At 37.4% G+C, this 15000-nt stretch overlaps 1 protein-coding gene across 1 annotated transcript; it reads right to left on the bottom strand.

Moving 5' to 3' along the window:
* Window positions 1-9391: 9391 nt before the first annotated feature.
* LOC137980112 (kelch-like protein 3) lies at window positions 9392-14629 on the bottom strand. The gene has a single exon (XM_068827474.1). It carries the CDS (start codon window positions 14556-14558, stop codon window positions 12738-12740), a length of 1821 nt encoding a protein of 606 aa, XP_068683575.1. The 5' UTR covers window positions 14559-14629; the 3' UTR covers window positions 9392-12737.
* Between the last annotated feature and the right edge of the window lie 371 nt (window positions 14630-15000).

The following is a 15000-nucleotide window of genomic DNA, read 5'->3' as shown; positions in this document are numbered from 1 at the left end:
AAACCCGTTGGAAGATTTACGAAAATATCCTTCTTCTCTTGAACAATGTATTTGATGGACTCCTCCTGGTGCGTATTCAAACTGTCAAATCCAAAAACATTGCAAACCTGGTTGAACGCGTCGTTGAACGCTTCTTCCAGTGTGTCCGCCATTTTTTCTCCACGAGAATACGTGGTTATACCGCGCACGAATCCTGCGAGTTAGTTCTGGATTTTTTAGAGCTAAACGGTGATTGGTGAATAATTCTTACCTCACGGAAATCGTTTTGCAGCTCGAACTCGCAGACGTTACTTTTCGGGGGAAACGACCGCCGGAAATACGTCTGCGTTCGCAGGCTACACTTTCCTTGGCTTGGTTGTTCTTTGTTATTTCATCCAGGTGACGTCGCTGAGTGGAATTTCCTCGGCGATATCGATACGGGAGTTGTTTACTCACGCAAGCCAACATATCTAGACTCGGCTTGTGTTTAGTGTGGATTGAACTGAAGCTAATTAAGACGCTTTCGCAACCCCACATTTGGCTTGAAATCCGGTGTGCGTTGCATCACATACGGTCCTCATAAGTATCTCACAAGCTATCACAAACCAGTATTTATCGGCTTGAAATGTCGGTGTGGGTTACACCCCAAACTGAAAGAGTTATTGTACTCTAAAAAATACTTGCATTGAATAAGAGTTTTGCACTCTCAAAGAATAGTATTTGTTGTCTGCTACTAGCCGCCAGCATGGGAACAACAATCGAACAATACCGGTCAAGGATCGGCTCTCACAACAATTTTGTGAAAGCCAAGGATGCATTTTCACGTGTGCGAGGGCGATTTTGGAATACGATGCTTATGATGTTTTACTTAAATGTGTTTTACTTGCCAACATTAAAACAAGTTGTTGTACATTACAAGTCGTGTGTAATGAGGTAATGTTTTGGTTTACCCAAATGATGTGCTACAATGTTTACATGCCATTGCTTATAAGGCAAGCAAATGATGTGGAGGAAAATCCAGGTCCTACAATATTTGATATCATTGATCCAACAACCACTGTGTCCGCTGACTCTAGTCAAGGAAGTGAAACAATCTTTGGTGTGAATGCTGGTAAAGTAATGTGTAGCAATGTCACTTACTGCTACATGTATTATATACCATCAAATACAAGATATTAGTTTGTGGACTAATTCTACTTTGAACAATATTTTGGTTATTAGAAATAATCTATACAGTTCTATAAGATGTTCTGTGCGAAGAAATGACTATTTGCTGTTAACTGATCCAGACATGGTTTCAATATTTGATAAAGTGTATTCATTACAATATAGTGTATTAATGCCATTAGTTAACAAACAACAATTGTAATTCCGTTGAGAGTTTGAAAATACTTCTAGAAGTGAATTTCTAAGAGACATATATGGACCAATGTTTGATGTCATGAACAAACTTCCAGTAAATGACTCACTATATTGTAATGAATACACTTTATCAAATATTGAAACCATGTCTGGAACATCAGTTAACAGCAAATAGTCATTTGTTCGCACAGAACATGTTATAGAACTGTATAGATTATTACCAATAACCAAAATATTGTTCAAAGTAGAATTAGTCCACAAACTAGTATCTTGTATTTGGTGGTATATCATAGCAGTATGTGACATTGCTACACATTGCTTCCAGCATTCACACCAAAGATTGCTTCATTTCCTTGACTAGAGTCAGCAGACACAGTGGTTGTTGGATCAATGGTATCAAATATTGTAGGACCTGGATTTTCCTCCACATCATCACCTGTATTTTTAGGTATTGCTAATGCTGTGTGTACCATCAATGTTTATTACTGCTACTCCAGTAGATGCTGCTAGTAACACTGTTGGATTCTCAGGATTCATTGGAGCATGTCTATAGGTTTTTACTGCAGTGTGGTAAATTGTTTTAATCAAATGGCTTTTCCCAGCACCACCACCTCCAGTTATAAAGAAATAAACTGGTTCAACATTTTGTGACTTCAGGCTGTTGAAGTTTTCATTTTATTTCTAGTCCATGAAAGCACCCTGTTGTAAGCTTTGGGTTGCATTTTTTATTATGTAATGATCTACATGTAACTGATTGACGTTATTTGTCATCAGATATTTCTCTTGGCTGTTTATACATTGTTATTGCTGATGGACTGTGATTTCCAGTAGTTTGGGGATTTGCACCAAGCTCTGAGGGTACTTGTTCGTTGAACACCTCATCTAGTGATGATTCATCTTAGAATTCTAGTTGAATTTCAGCATTCTTTTGATCATTTATAAGATCATATGAATGTATGACAGTGCCATGCTCGTTTCTTAGCCAATCTAGTGCTTCTGTTACTAGTAAATAGCTGATATTAGAGATGATGTAGCGTGCAGCAAGAGTTGTCTAAACTGTGCAAATGGCAATAAGAGAAAGTTAAGCGGAAGTCATTGATGTAAAATTCTGAACAGGTCCTGAAATTTGAAGCATACTTAAGGAACCCATTTCACTGCTGCATTGTTATGGCAAATTTTCAACCAATCACGCATGGTAAAAGTGAGACCACAGTACCAAATTCTGTAAAGGCTGAATGGAGTTATTTTATAAACTAAGCATAAGACCCCAAGTACGCATTGCGGACCTATTTTTTTACTAGTGAGTACCCTACAATAAGGACATCGCCTAAGAAAAGAAACGAAAACTGGACTGATACGTATATATTTTTTACCCGGTGGGATTAAGGGTTGAAGTTAGGCCGGTTTAATTGTAGTTAAATTAAATCTTCAACCCGGTAAGGGTAAGAGTTTGGCCGCAAAGTAGTAAAAATTTGACGGTAAGGATGTTAAAAAGTATTTGAGCAGTCTAAAAACACATCTTCCATTCTGCCTCCACTACTCAACCGGACTAACACAACAATAATATTTGGATGCGCTGGCCAGCTAAGACACCGTGCCATTTATTTAGCATTGGAATGGGTACAAAAACATTAAATTTTATACATCAAATCTATATAAAGAGAAGAGAGATGCAGCAGGGCCCCTAAAAACCAGCAGGTGGAAAAAACCAAGAAACGTGTACCTCCGACTAAGATAGTGGTGCAACCCTTGGGGTTCTAGGTATTCTTATTAAAAGCATTAATTACGATGAAAAAGAACGCTATCATATACAGCCTAACGAAGGCATAAAACAATTTTTTATCAACGTGATATAACAATAAACAAAATTGGAATTGAGCATGCGGCGAAGGCTGACCTTAGAAGGACTTAGCCTACTAACGCCCGCAAACTACAAACTTAAATCCCACAAACCCCTGCGCACCTGACACAGCCCACCAACTGAAGGTCTCTGATACGAGACGGCAAAAAGCAACTTATGCTAATTTACAATTATCACAAATTACATTTTTCGTTCAAGAAGAACAACAGAAAAGTTACCATCTACCTCGTTTCCAAAAATAACTCATTTTAATTGGTAATCTTAACATCTGCATCAGTGATTGCATGCCAAAAGGATAGCATGTGCATCCAATTTTTTGTCAACATGTTGTTTGACACAACAAATTCCAACAAATAGTATAAAACTGTCAACATTAGAGGGGGTGGCAAAATGGAAAACAGGGGAGAGAGACTAATAAGTTTTTAAGCCCCTTAAATTGGAGGGTCTAGAGCCAGGGAAGGTCCCATGTGATCATAACCTTTTTTACGTTGTAAAAGACATTCAAAGTAATTGTGTAAAAACCAAGAAATGACCAGGGTTAAAATTTGGAGAATTTCAATTAGTAATCAATATGAAGACAAAACCATCAACACTTTACAAAAAAAGATCTATCAGACAATTTTTCAGCAATGTTATTATCAAAATAGACAAAAATCGACATTTTTTGCCATTTGCAAAAAACCTGTTTACCTACACATGATTATGTTTCTCTCTAACGAAATCCTAAAATTTTAAGGGGGGATGTATGGCTACAATCATAGACAAAAGTAGTTGGGAAGGTTATGTAAATGAACCACACCTGAGCTGTATTTCAACCTGCTTCTGTTAAAGCTCAAAAGAAATAGTTTCACTTTCTCTTACGTAGCCCCCTTCCCCCTATTCAATGTTGGAAGGTAAATCAACAATTTTCCACTGAAACCATTCAGTTTTGCACAACATTGAAGGAGGGGGGAGGGGAGAGAAGAAATAAAGACTTCAAAAGTGCTAACCTTCCCAACAGTTTTGTCTAGGATTGTATGAGAGTAGGATATCTGCTTTGAACGCTTATAACTCTCGTAGTATTTGACATGTGGCTTCCATTTGTTATTCTGGACACGTTCTTATAATGTACTTTCCAATGCATAAATAAAATCTCACAATACTGAAATTTGGTTAAAATCATTGTTTTATGATTTGGATTTCAGACTTGCGTGACGCTTCACAACGTTACTCCAAAATCCGTTCTGTTGGGGAAGTGTTTACTAAGAATGCCATAAGTGCCATAAAAAATACATTTATGTTGTTTGATGTTTCATATTCGTTAAAAGATAGCTTTCTTTTTGGGGGACGTTGGAAGAATGTCAAAAACTGTTTTATTTCGATCGAATTAGCAAGAAATGGTGCGAGCAGTGCGAGAGCACTTACATTACTCCCGACATCACTCCCAACATTACTCCATTTTCGAAGCCTAAAATAATGCCTTAACAGCACAGCTACAGATAAATTATTGAAACTGGAGTGTAAAGGGTTTCAAAGGAAATAGTAGTAGGACTTTGCATGGTCATTTCAGCTTTATTTTAGGTAAACTGCAACATTACTCCATAAAGAGAGCTTAAACTGAAATAATGCATCTAATTAACCTTTGTGTATCCATGGTTTCAATGGAGTAATGTTGAAAATAAGTAGATACAATAACTTTTGTCCATGATCAGAAATACAGTGTACGTATTCCAGTATGCTTTACATATAACTACGTTATTGTTGCAAAATATCACATTCATTGGGCATATATTTCGCATTTTCTTATGGAGTATTGTCATGGAGTAATGTTCACATACATGTTTACTGTTCCCAAAATAGGTCAATGATTGACAGGCCATCCTACTCACGCTACTGGTGCAAAAAAAGTAATCACTGTTAATTTACTTATTTAATGTGACTCTGTTTGAAATGCACACATGACGTTTTTAAAAGGCGCTGTTCTCAACTTGGCAAAGTGCAACTGACGTCCGCCATTGTAAGAGTTTAGTCTGTCAACTCGTTTGACCTTTCAAGACCATCTTTTTGGCTTTAATTAACTATCATTTAGTTCCCTCCCCTTTCTGCTCATTTACCAAGGAATTTTCATCATGTTATTTGCTCTACAATTTAATACCATTGAGACACTAATGCAACAGGACGTCCTAACACATGTATGAAGTTGCAAACTTGCCTTATTTTTAACCAGATCAACGCCTAAAATTCACGATAACATGGCAAAAAGCAGTTAAATGTTAAAGCAAGCGCTAATTGTGTTTGTTTTTCAAAGGCACTGTAAACGCTAAGAAAAAAGTCGTCTTTCCAATTTAAGACCACGCCCAGAATTTTCAGACAATCATAGACAAAAGTAGTTGGGAAGGTTATGTAAATGAACCACACCAGAGCTGTATTTCAACCTGCTTCTGTTAAAGCTCAAAAGAAATAGTTCCACTTTCTCTTACGTAGCCCCCCTTCCCCCTATCCAATGTTGGAAGGTAAATCAACAATTTTCCACTGAAACCATTCAGTTTTGCACAACATTGAAGGAGGGGGGAGGGGAGAGAAGAAATAAAGACTTCAAAAGTGCTAACCTTCCCAACAGTTTTGTCTAGGATTGTATGAGAGTAGGATATCTGCTTTGAACGCTTATAACTCTCGTAGTATTTGACATGTGGCTTCCATTTGTTATTCTGGACACGTTCTTATAATGTACTTTCCAATGCATAAATAAAATCTCACAATACTGAAATTTGGTTAAAATCATTGTTTTATGATTTGGATTTCAGACTTGCGTGACGCTTCACAACGTTACTCCAAAATCCGTTCTGTTGGGGAAGTGTTTACTAAGAATGCCATAAGTGCCATAAAAAATACATTTATGTTGTTTGATGTTTCATATTCGTTAAAAGATAGCTTTCTTTTTGGGGGACGTTGGAAGAATGTCAAAAACTGTTTTATTTCGATCGAATTAGCAAGAAATGGTGCGAGCAGTGCGAGAGCACTTACATTACTCCCGACATCACTCCCAACATTACTCCATTTTCGAAGCCTAAAATAATGCCTTAACAGCACAGCTACAGATAAATTATTGAAACTGGAGTGTAAAGGGTTTCAAAGGAAATAGTAGTAGGACTTTGCATGGTCATTTCAGCTTTATTTTAGGTAAACTGCAACATTACTCCATAAAGAGAGCTTAAACTGAAATAATGCATCTAATTAACCTTTGTGTATCCATGGTTTCAATGGAGTAATGTTGAAAATAAGTAGATACAATAACTTTTGTCCATGATCAGAAATACAGTGTACGTATTCCAGTATGCTTTACATATAACTACGTTATTGTTGCAAAATATCACATTCATTGGGCATATATTTCGCATTTTCTTATGGAGTATTGTCATGGAGTAATGTTCACATACATGTTTACTGTTCCCAAAATAGGTCAATGATTGACAGGCCATCCTACTCACGCTACTGGTGCAAAAAAAGTAATCACTGTTAATTTACTTATTTAATGTGACTCTGTTTGAAATGCACACATGACGTTTTTAAAAGGCGCTGTTCTCAACTTGGCAAAGTGCAACTGACGTCCGCCATTGTAAGAGTTTAGTCTGTCAACTCGTTTGACCTTTCAAGACCATCTTTTTGGCTTTAATTAACTATCATTTAGTTCCCTCCCCTTTCTGCTCATTTACCAAGGAATTTTCATCATGTTATTTGCTCTACAATTTAATACCATTGAGACACTAATGCAACAGGACGTCCTAACACATGTATGAAGTTGCAAACTTGCCTTATTTTTAACCAGATCAACGCCTAAAATTCACGATAACATGGCAAAAAGCAGTTAAATGTTAAAGCAAGCGCTAATTGTGTTTGTTTTTCAAAGGCACTGTAAACGCTAAGAAAAAAGTCGTCTTTCCAATTTAAGACCACGCCCAGAATTTTCAGACAATCATAGACAAAAGTAGTTGGGAAGGTTATGTAAATGAACCACACCAGAGCTGTATTTCAACCTGCTTCTGTTAAAGCTCAAAAGAAATAGTTCCACTTTCTCTTACGTAGCCCCCCTTCCCCCTATCCAATGTTGGAAGGTAAATCAACAATTTTCCACTGAAACCATTCAGTTTTGCACAACATTGAAGGAGGGGGGAGGGGAGAGAAGAAATAAAGACTTCAAAAGTGCTAACCTTCCCAACAGTTTTGTCTAGGATTGTATGAGAGTAGGATATCTGCTTTGAACGCTTATAACTCTCGTAGTATTTGACATGTGGCTTCCATTTGTTATTCTGGACACGTTCTTATAATGTACTTTCCAATGCATAAATAAAATCTCACAATACTGAAATTTGGTTAAAATCATTGTTTTATGATTTGGATTTCAGACTTGCGTGACGCTTCACAACGTTACTCCAAAATCCGTTCTGTTGGGGAAGTGTTTACTAAGAATGCCATAAGTGCCATAAAAATACATTTATGTTGTTTGATGTTTCATATTCGTTAAAAGATAGCTTTCTTTTTGGGGGACGTTGGAAGAATGTCAAAAACTGTTTTATTTCGATCGAATTAGCAAGAAATGGTGCGAGCAGTGCGAGAGCACTTACATTACTCCCGACATCACTCCCAACATTACTCCATTTTCGAAGCCTAAAATAATGCCTTAACAGCACAGCTACAGATAAATTATTGAAACTGGAGTGTAAAGGGTTTCAAAGGAAATAGTAGTAGGACTTTGCATGGTCATTTCAGCTTTATTTTAGGTAAACTGCAACATTACTCCATAAAGAGAGCTTAAACTGAAATAATGCATCTAATTAACCTTTGTGTATCCATGGTTTCAATGGAGTAATGTTGAAAATAAGTAGATACAATAACTTTTGTCCATGATCAGAAATACAGTGTACGTATTCCAGTATGCTTTACATATAACTACGTTATTGTTGCAAAATATCACATTCATTGGGCATATATTTCGCATTTTCTTATGGAGTATTGTCATGGAGTAATGTTCACATACATGTTTACTGTTCCCAAAATAGGTCAATGATTGACAGGCCATCCTACTCACGCTACTGGTGCAAAAAAAGTAATCACTGTTAATTTACTTATTTAATGTGACTCTGTTTGAAATGCACACATGACGTTTTTAAAAGGCGCTGTTCTCAACTTGGCAAAGTGCAACTGACGTCCGCCATTGTAAGAGTTTAGTCTGTCAACTCGTTTGACCTTTCAAGACCATCTTTTTGGCTTTAATTAACTATCATTTAGTTCCCTCCCCTTTCTGCTCATTTACCAAGGAATTTTCATCATGTTATTTGCTCTACAATTTAATACCATTGAGACACTAATGCAACAGGACGTCCTAACACATGTATGAAGTTGCAAACTTGCCTTATTTTTAACCAGATCAACGCCTAAAATTCACGATAACATGGCAAAAAGCAGTTAAATGTTAAAGCAAGCGCTAATTGTGTTTGTTTTTCAAAGGCACTGTAAACGCTAAGAAAAAAGTCGTCTTTCCAATTTAAGACCACGCCCAGAATTTTCAGACAATCATAGACAAAAGTAGTTGGGAAGGTTATGTAAATGAACCACACCAGAGCTGTATTTCAACCTGCTTCTGTTAAAGCTCAAAAGAAATAGTTCCACTTTCTCTTACGTAGCCCCCCTTCCCCCTATCCAATGTTGGAAGGTAAATCAACAATTTTCCACTGAAACCATTCAGTTTTGCACAACATTGAAGGAGGGGGGAGGGGAGAGAAGAAATAAAGACTTCAAAAGTGCTAACCTTCCCAACAGTTTTGTCTAGGATTGTATGAGAGTAGGATATCTGCTTTGAACGCTTATAACTCTCGTAGTATTTGACATGTGGCTTCCATTTGTTATTCTGGACACGTTCTTATAATGTACTTTCCAATGCATAAATAAATCTCACAATACTGAAATTTGGTTAAAATCATTGTTTTATGATTTGGATTTCAGACTTGCGTGACGCTTCACAACGTTACTCCAAAATCCGTTCTGTTGGGGAAGTGTTTACTAAGAATGCCATAAGTGCCATAAAAATACATTTATGTTGTTTGATGTTTCATATTCGTTAAAAGATAGCTTTCTTTTTGGGGGACGTTGGAAGAATGTCAAAAACTGTTTTATTTCGATCGAATTAGCAAGAAATGGTGCGAGCTGTGCGAGAGCACTTACATTACTCCCGACATCACTCCCAACATTACTCCATTTTCGAAGCCTAAAATAATGCCTTAACAGCACAGCTACAGATAAATTATTGAAACTGGAGTGTAAAGGGTTTCAAAGGAAATAGTAGTAGGACTTTGCATGGTCATTTCAGCTTTATTTTAGGTAAACTGCAACATTACTCCATAAAGAGAGCTTAAACTGAAATAATGCATCTAATTAACCTTTGTGTATCCATGGTTTCAATGGAGTAATGTTGAAAATAAGTAGATACAATAACTTTTGTCCATGATCAGAAATACAGTGTACGTATTCCAGTATGCTTTACATATAACTACGTTATTGTTGCAAAATATCACATTCATTGGGCATATATTTCGCATTTTCTTATGGAGTATTGTCATGGAGTAATGTTCACATACATGTTTACTGTTCCCAAAATAGGTCAATGATTGACAGGCCATCCTACTCACGCTACTGGTGCAAAAAAAGTAATCACTGTTAATTTACTTATTTAATGTGACTCTGTTTGAAATGCACACATGACGTTTTTAAAAGGCGCTGTTCTCAACTTGGCAAAGTGCAACTGACGTCCGCCATTGTAAGAGTTTAGTCTGTCAACTCGTTTGACCTTTCAAGACCATCTTTTTGGCTTTAATTAACTATCATTTAGTTCCCTCCCCTTTCTGCTCATTTACCAAGGAATTTTCATCATGTTATTTGCTCTACAATTTAATACCATTGAGACACTAATGCAACAGGACGTCCTAACACATGTATGAAGTTGCAAACTTGCCTTATTTTTAACCAGATCAACGCCTAAAATTCACGATAACATGGCAAAAAGCAGTTAAATGTTAAAGCAAGCGCTAATTGTGTTTGTTTTTCAAAGGCACTGTAAACGCTAAGAAAAAAGTCGTCTTTCCAATTTAAGACCACGCCCAGAATTTTCAGACAATCATAGACAAAAGTAGTTGGGAAGGTTATGTAAATGAACCACACCAGAGCTGTATTTCAACCTGCTTCTGTTAAAGCTCAAAAGAAATAGTTCCACTTTCTCTTACGTAGCCCCCCTTCCCCCTATCCAATGTTGGAAGGTAAATCAACAATTTTCCACTGAAACCATTCAGTTTTGCACAACATTGAAGGAGGGGGGAGGGGAGAGAAGAAATAAAGACTTCAAAAGTGCTAACCTTCCCAACAGTTTTGTCTAGGATTGTATGAGAGTAGGATATCTGCTTTGAACGCTTATAACTCTCGTAGTATTTGACATGTGGCTTCCATTTGTTATTCTGGACACGTTCTTATAATGTACTTTCCAATGCATAAATAAAATCTCACAATACTGAAATTTGGTTAAAATCATTGTTTTATGATTTGGATTTCAGACTTGCGTGACGCTTCACAACGTTACTCCAAAATCCGTTCTGTTGGGGAAGTGTTTACTAAGAATGCCATAAGTGCCATAAAAAATACATTTATGTTGTTTGATGTTTCATATTCGTTAAAAGATAGCTTTCTTTTTGGGGGACGTTGGAAGAATGTCAAAAACTGTTTTATTTCGATCGAATTAGCAAGAAATGGTGCGAGCAGTGCGAGAGCACTTACATTACTCCCGACATCACTCCCAACATTACTCCATTTTCGAAGCCTAAAATAATGCCTTAACAGCACAGCTACAGATAAATTATTGAAACTGGAGTGTAAAGGGTTTCAAAGGAAATAGTAGTAGGACTTTGCATGGTCATTTCAGCTTTATTTTAGGTAAACTGCAACATTACTCCATAAAGAGAGCTTAAACTGAAATAATGCATCTAATTAACCTTTGTGTATCCATGGTTTCAATGGAGTAATGTTGAAAATAAGTAGATACAATAACTTTTGTCCATGATCAGAAATACAGTGTACGTATTCCAGTATGCTTTACATATAACTACGTTATTGTTGCAAAATATCACATTCATTGGGCATATATTTCGCATTTTCTTATGGAGTATTGTCATGGAGTAATGTTCACATACATGTTTACTGTTCCCAAAATAGGTCAATGATTGACAGGCCATCCTACTCACGCTACTGGTGCAAAAAAAGTAATCACTGTTAATTTACTTATTTAATGTGACTCTGTTTGAAATGCACACATGACGTTTTTAAAAGGCGCTGTTCTCAACTTGGCAAAGTGCAACTGACGTCCGCCATTGTAAGAGTTTAGTCTGTCAACTCGTTTGACCTTTCAAGACCATCTTTTTGGCTTTAATTAACTATCATTTAGTTCCCTCCCCTTTCTGCTCATTTACCAAGGAATTTTCATCATGTTATTTGCTCTACAATTTAATACCATTGAGACACTAATGCAACAGGACGTCCTAACACATGTATGAAGTTGCAAACTTGCCTTATTTTTAACCAGATCAACGCCTAAAATTCACGATAACATGGCAAAAAGCAGTTAAATGTTAAAGCAAGCGCTAATTGTGTTTGTTTTTCAAAGGCACTGTAAACGCTAAGAAAAAAGTCGTCTTTCCAATTTAAGACCACGCCCAGAATTTTCAGACAATCATAGACAAAAGTAGTTGGGAAGGTTATGTAAATGAACCACACCAGAGCTGTATTTCAACCTGCTTCTGTTAAAGCTCAAAAGAAATAGTTCCACTTTCTCTTACGTAGCCCCCCTTCCCCCTATCCAATGTTGGAAGGTAAATCAACAATTTTCCACTGTAACCATTCAGTTTTGCACAACATTGCAGGAGGGGGGAGGGGAGAGAAGCAATAAAGACTTCAAAAGTGCTAACCTTCCCAACAGTTTTGTCTAGGATTGTAGTTTTTGAAAAAAAGGCCTTTGAAATGTCTAGTTTCCAGTCCCCCCTCCAGGAGCCTGGTCACTATATTTAGCATTTTTCCCTGATTTGCAATAATTTTTTTGGTAAAATTACATTTTACATCAATTGCAATGACTAACACTTCATAAGAGATATCCTGTTGTTTTCTTTTCGGAAAACTGTGGTATATTAAGCCACCTTAACCTTTCGACGTCCAAACCAGCTTAAACTGGCCACTGACTTAGTATTTTACTCTGTCTAACGCCCGACCATTTTACTCATCAATGGAGAACCCCTGGAAGTCAATGGGTTAAAAGGAGGCCCCATGGATTAAAGGTGGACAAAGGCAAAAAATGGTTAAACAAACCTTTAAATATTGGGAAATATTTCTCCATGTGGCACTAAGAAGGAATGTTACCAGAAGGCAGTCATAATTATACTGAATTAGAGGGGAAAATGTCTCCAGGTGGCACTATTTGAGGGAATGCCACCACAAGGCAGTCACAAGAAAAAAATCAATAATTATGTCAAAGCTCACCTAGCTTTTCTAATAGGCTCTTGTGGATCACTGCAAAACATGCCTTATAATGAACCTTTTTCTTTCGATCCTCAGAATTTTCATTTTCAAAGTTAGTGGGTATAGTGGACTTACTTTTCCATTCACCTGCACCTAACTGAAACACTTCCACTGATAATTCTCTTGAAGATGAGTTGATGTCTTTGAAGCCACCAACCACATAAAGGGCTTCCTGAACGCATACCATGTTTGCAGATTGACGACACACCTTGAGGTTACTCATGACTTGCCATTCATCTGTTGATGGGTCATATACCTCACAAGACTTCAATACCTTACTTTCCTTTATGCCACCTGCTATGTAGATCTTGCCATTCATGGCTGCTCCAAACGGTTTATATCTTGCCTCATTCATAGCTGCAACCTCCTCCCATGTGGCCAAAATAGGATCAAACCTTTCCACTGTTTTATATGAAGGAGCAGTTCCTCCTACTAAGTACAGGTGTCTTTTATCACTGACTAAACAAGCTCCAAAGCGAAGAGTTGGTGGATTAGCCACAGCCTCACATAAACTCTCATCAAACTTATAGAGAAAAATGGTGCAACCAAATAATGCATAGATGCAACCATGTAGAACTGATAAACAAGAACAATCATCCCTGTGATGCCTTCCTTCAACTGTCCCCCAGCAATTAGTAGAAGAAAGAAAGTATTCTATTACTCGAGATTTTCCTGGTCCAACACGCTGTCCCCCAAAAATGCAAACTTTATCTCTGTATTGAACAACTGCATGATGTTGATGTTCAAGTAACATGTCTGGCAACTGATACCAAACATCACCTTGGGGTACATAGCATAAGGCTGTCCTGCCACCGCAAACAAAAATCACATCTGTGTACCTCTCCAAGCACTTCCTAGGTGGCTTGGCAGCATCCTCGCAGAAGGGATCAAAAATGCACTCCATGGATCTCAACACAAAATTCAAAGTCTCCTTGCTAGTTGCTACCAGTTCTTCATTGACCAATTCGTTGAAAAGAAATTTGCGAGATATGGATTTCAGACGGACTTGCCTCAACAATTCAGCAAAGTTGCTTTCTCGTTCACTCTTCTTGTGAGTCACCCACTTAACTATTCCCTTAAAAATTTCTTCCTCAGAGGTGACAGTAACATCACCACTGGAAACCCATTTCATGACTTGCACAATATCGAGCTTCAGGAAGTCATCTGTTTTCATGACTGAACTAAAATTTGAGTTAATAAACCCACGGGACTCCCTTATTAATTCCAAACACTGATATTTGTCGGCAAAGTAATAATTGAAAATGCAGTTTTCACTTGTAATGTTTTCCTCCAAAACATCACAAGCCAAAGTTTTTAAACCTGGTAAGAGAAGATAATCTGCTGCTGCGACTAAGTCGTGAGCGGTATCCTTGGTGATTGCAACATTACCAGTGTAAATGTATTTAAGAACTTCTTCCATGACTGACCCCGTTGCTTCTTCAAGTTCTATCTTGATGAAATGTTCCTTTCCCTCTCTCATGTCACTGACCAGAAGTGAAAGAAAAAACGGGCTTGCTGCTGCCAACATGAGTTTGTGAGCTTTAAATACTTTGTCTTTTACTGACACTGTTACATCGAAGAAACTCTCTTTTCTTCTCAGAGCATCCAGACGATAGATAAGTTCCTGACAGTGTTTTGATGGATCTGATGACATTGGATGTGAAAGGTCCGCCATATTGGAATTCGATGCGGAAGTGTTCAAATCTTCGATTTCGAATGCAACTGCTTCTACGTATTCTTCGATGGCAATACTCGCTGCACTTTGCGACATGATAATGCGTTGGTTAAGAAATAAAAAAAGTTATCACTGATTTAAAAAGAGCGGAAAATACGGAAGGTGTGATCACAGGCCCCCCAAGCTGAAAATGCGTGGTGTATGCGACAGTTTGTGTATATAGAGAATTGTATGGGAAAATCACCGATCGTAAAAAAATTGTGTAAATAACTATCTCATTTGAAACAAAGTTTTCCTACCTCAAATGTGTGACGAACTTGTCTCTTTTGCCGAGTTTAGAGCCATTCTGACGCCGTTTAGTGAAGTTATCCGGAAGGCCGTTACTTAATAAGGACGGTGCCTACTATTGTTATTGCGCATACGTTCTGCGCATCTCCAGATACTCGGATTTCCTATCGCCGATGCTTACTAATACAGGGATATTTTTGCGTAGTTTAAAACTATCCGGAGAAAGTAGATCTTAGTAAGTACTCTTGGT

Source organism: Montipora foliosa, chromosome 12 (assembly GCF_036669935.1).
Source record: "Montipora foliosa isolate CH-2021 chromosome 12, ASM3666993v2, whole genome shotgun sequence".
Lineage (NCBI taxonomy): Eukaryota > Metazoa > Cnidaria > Anthozoa > Scleractinia > Acroporidae > Montipora > Montipora foliosa.
This window is presented reverse-complemented; position numbering and strand designations above follow the sequence as displayed.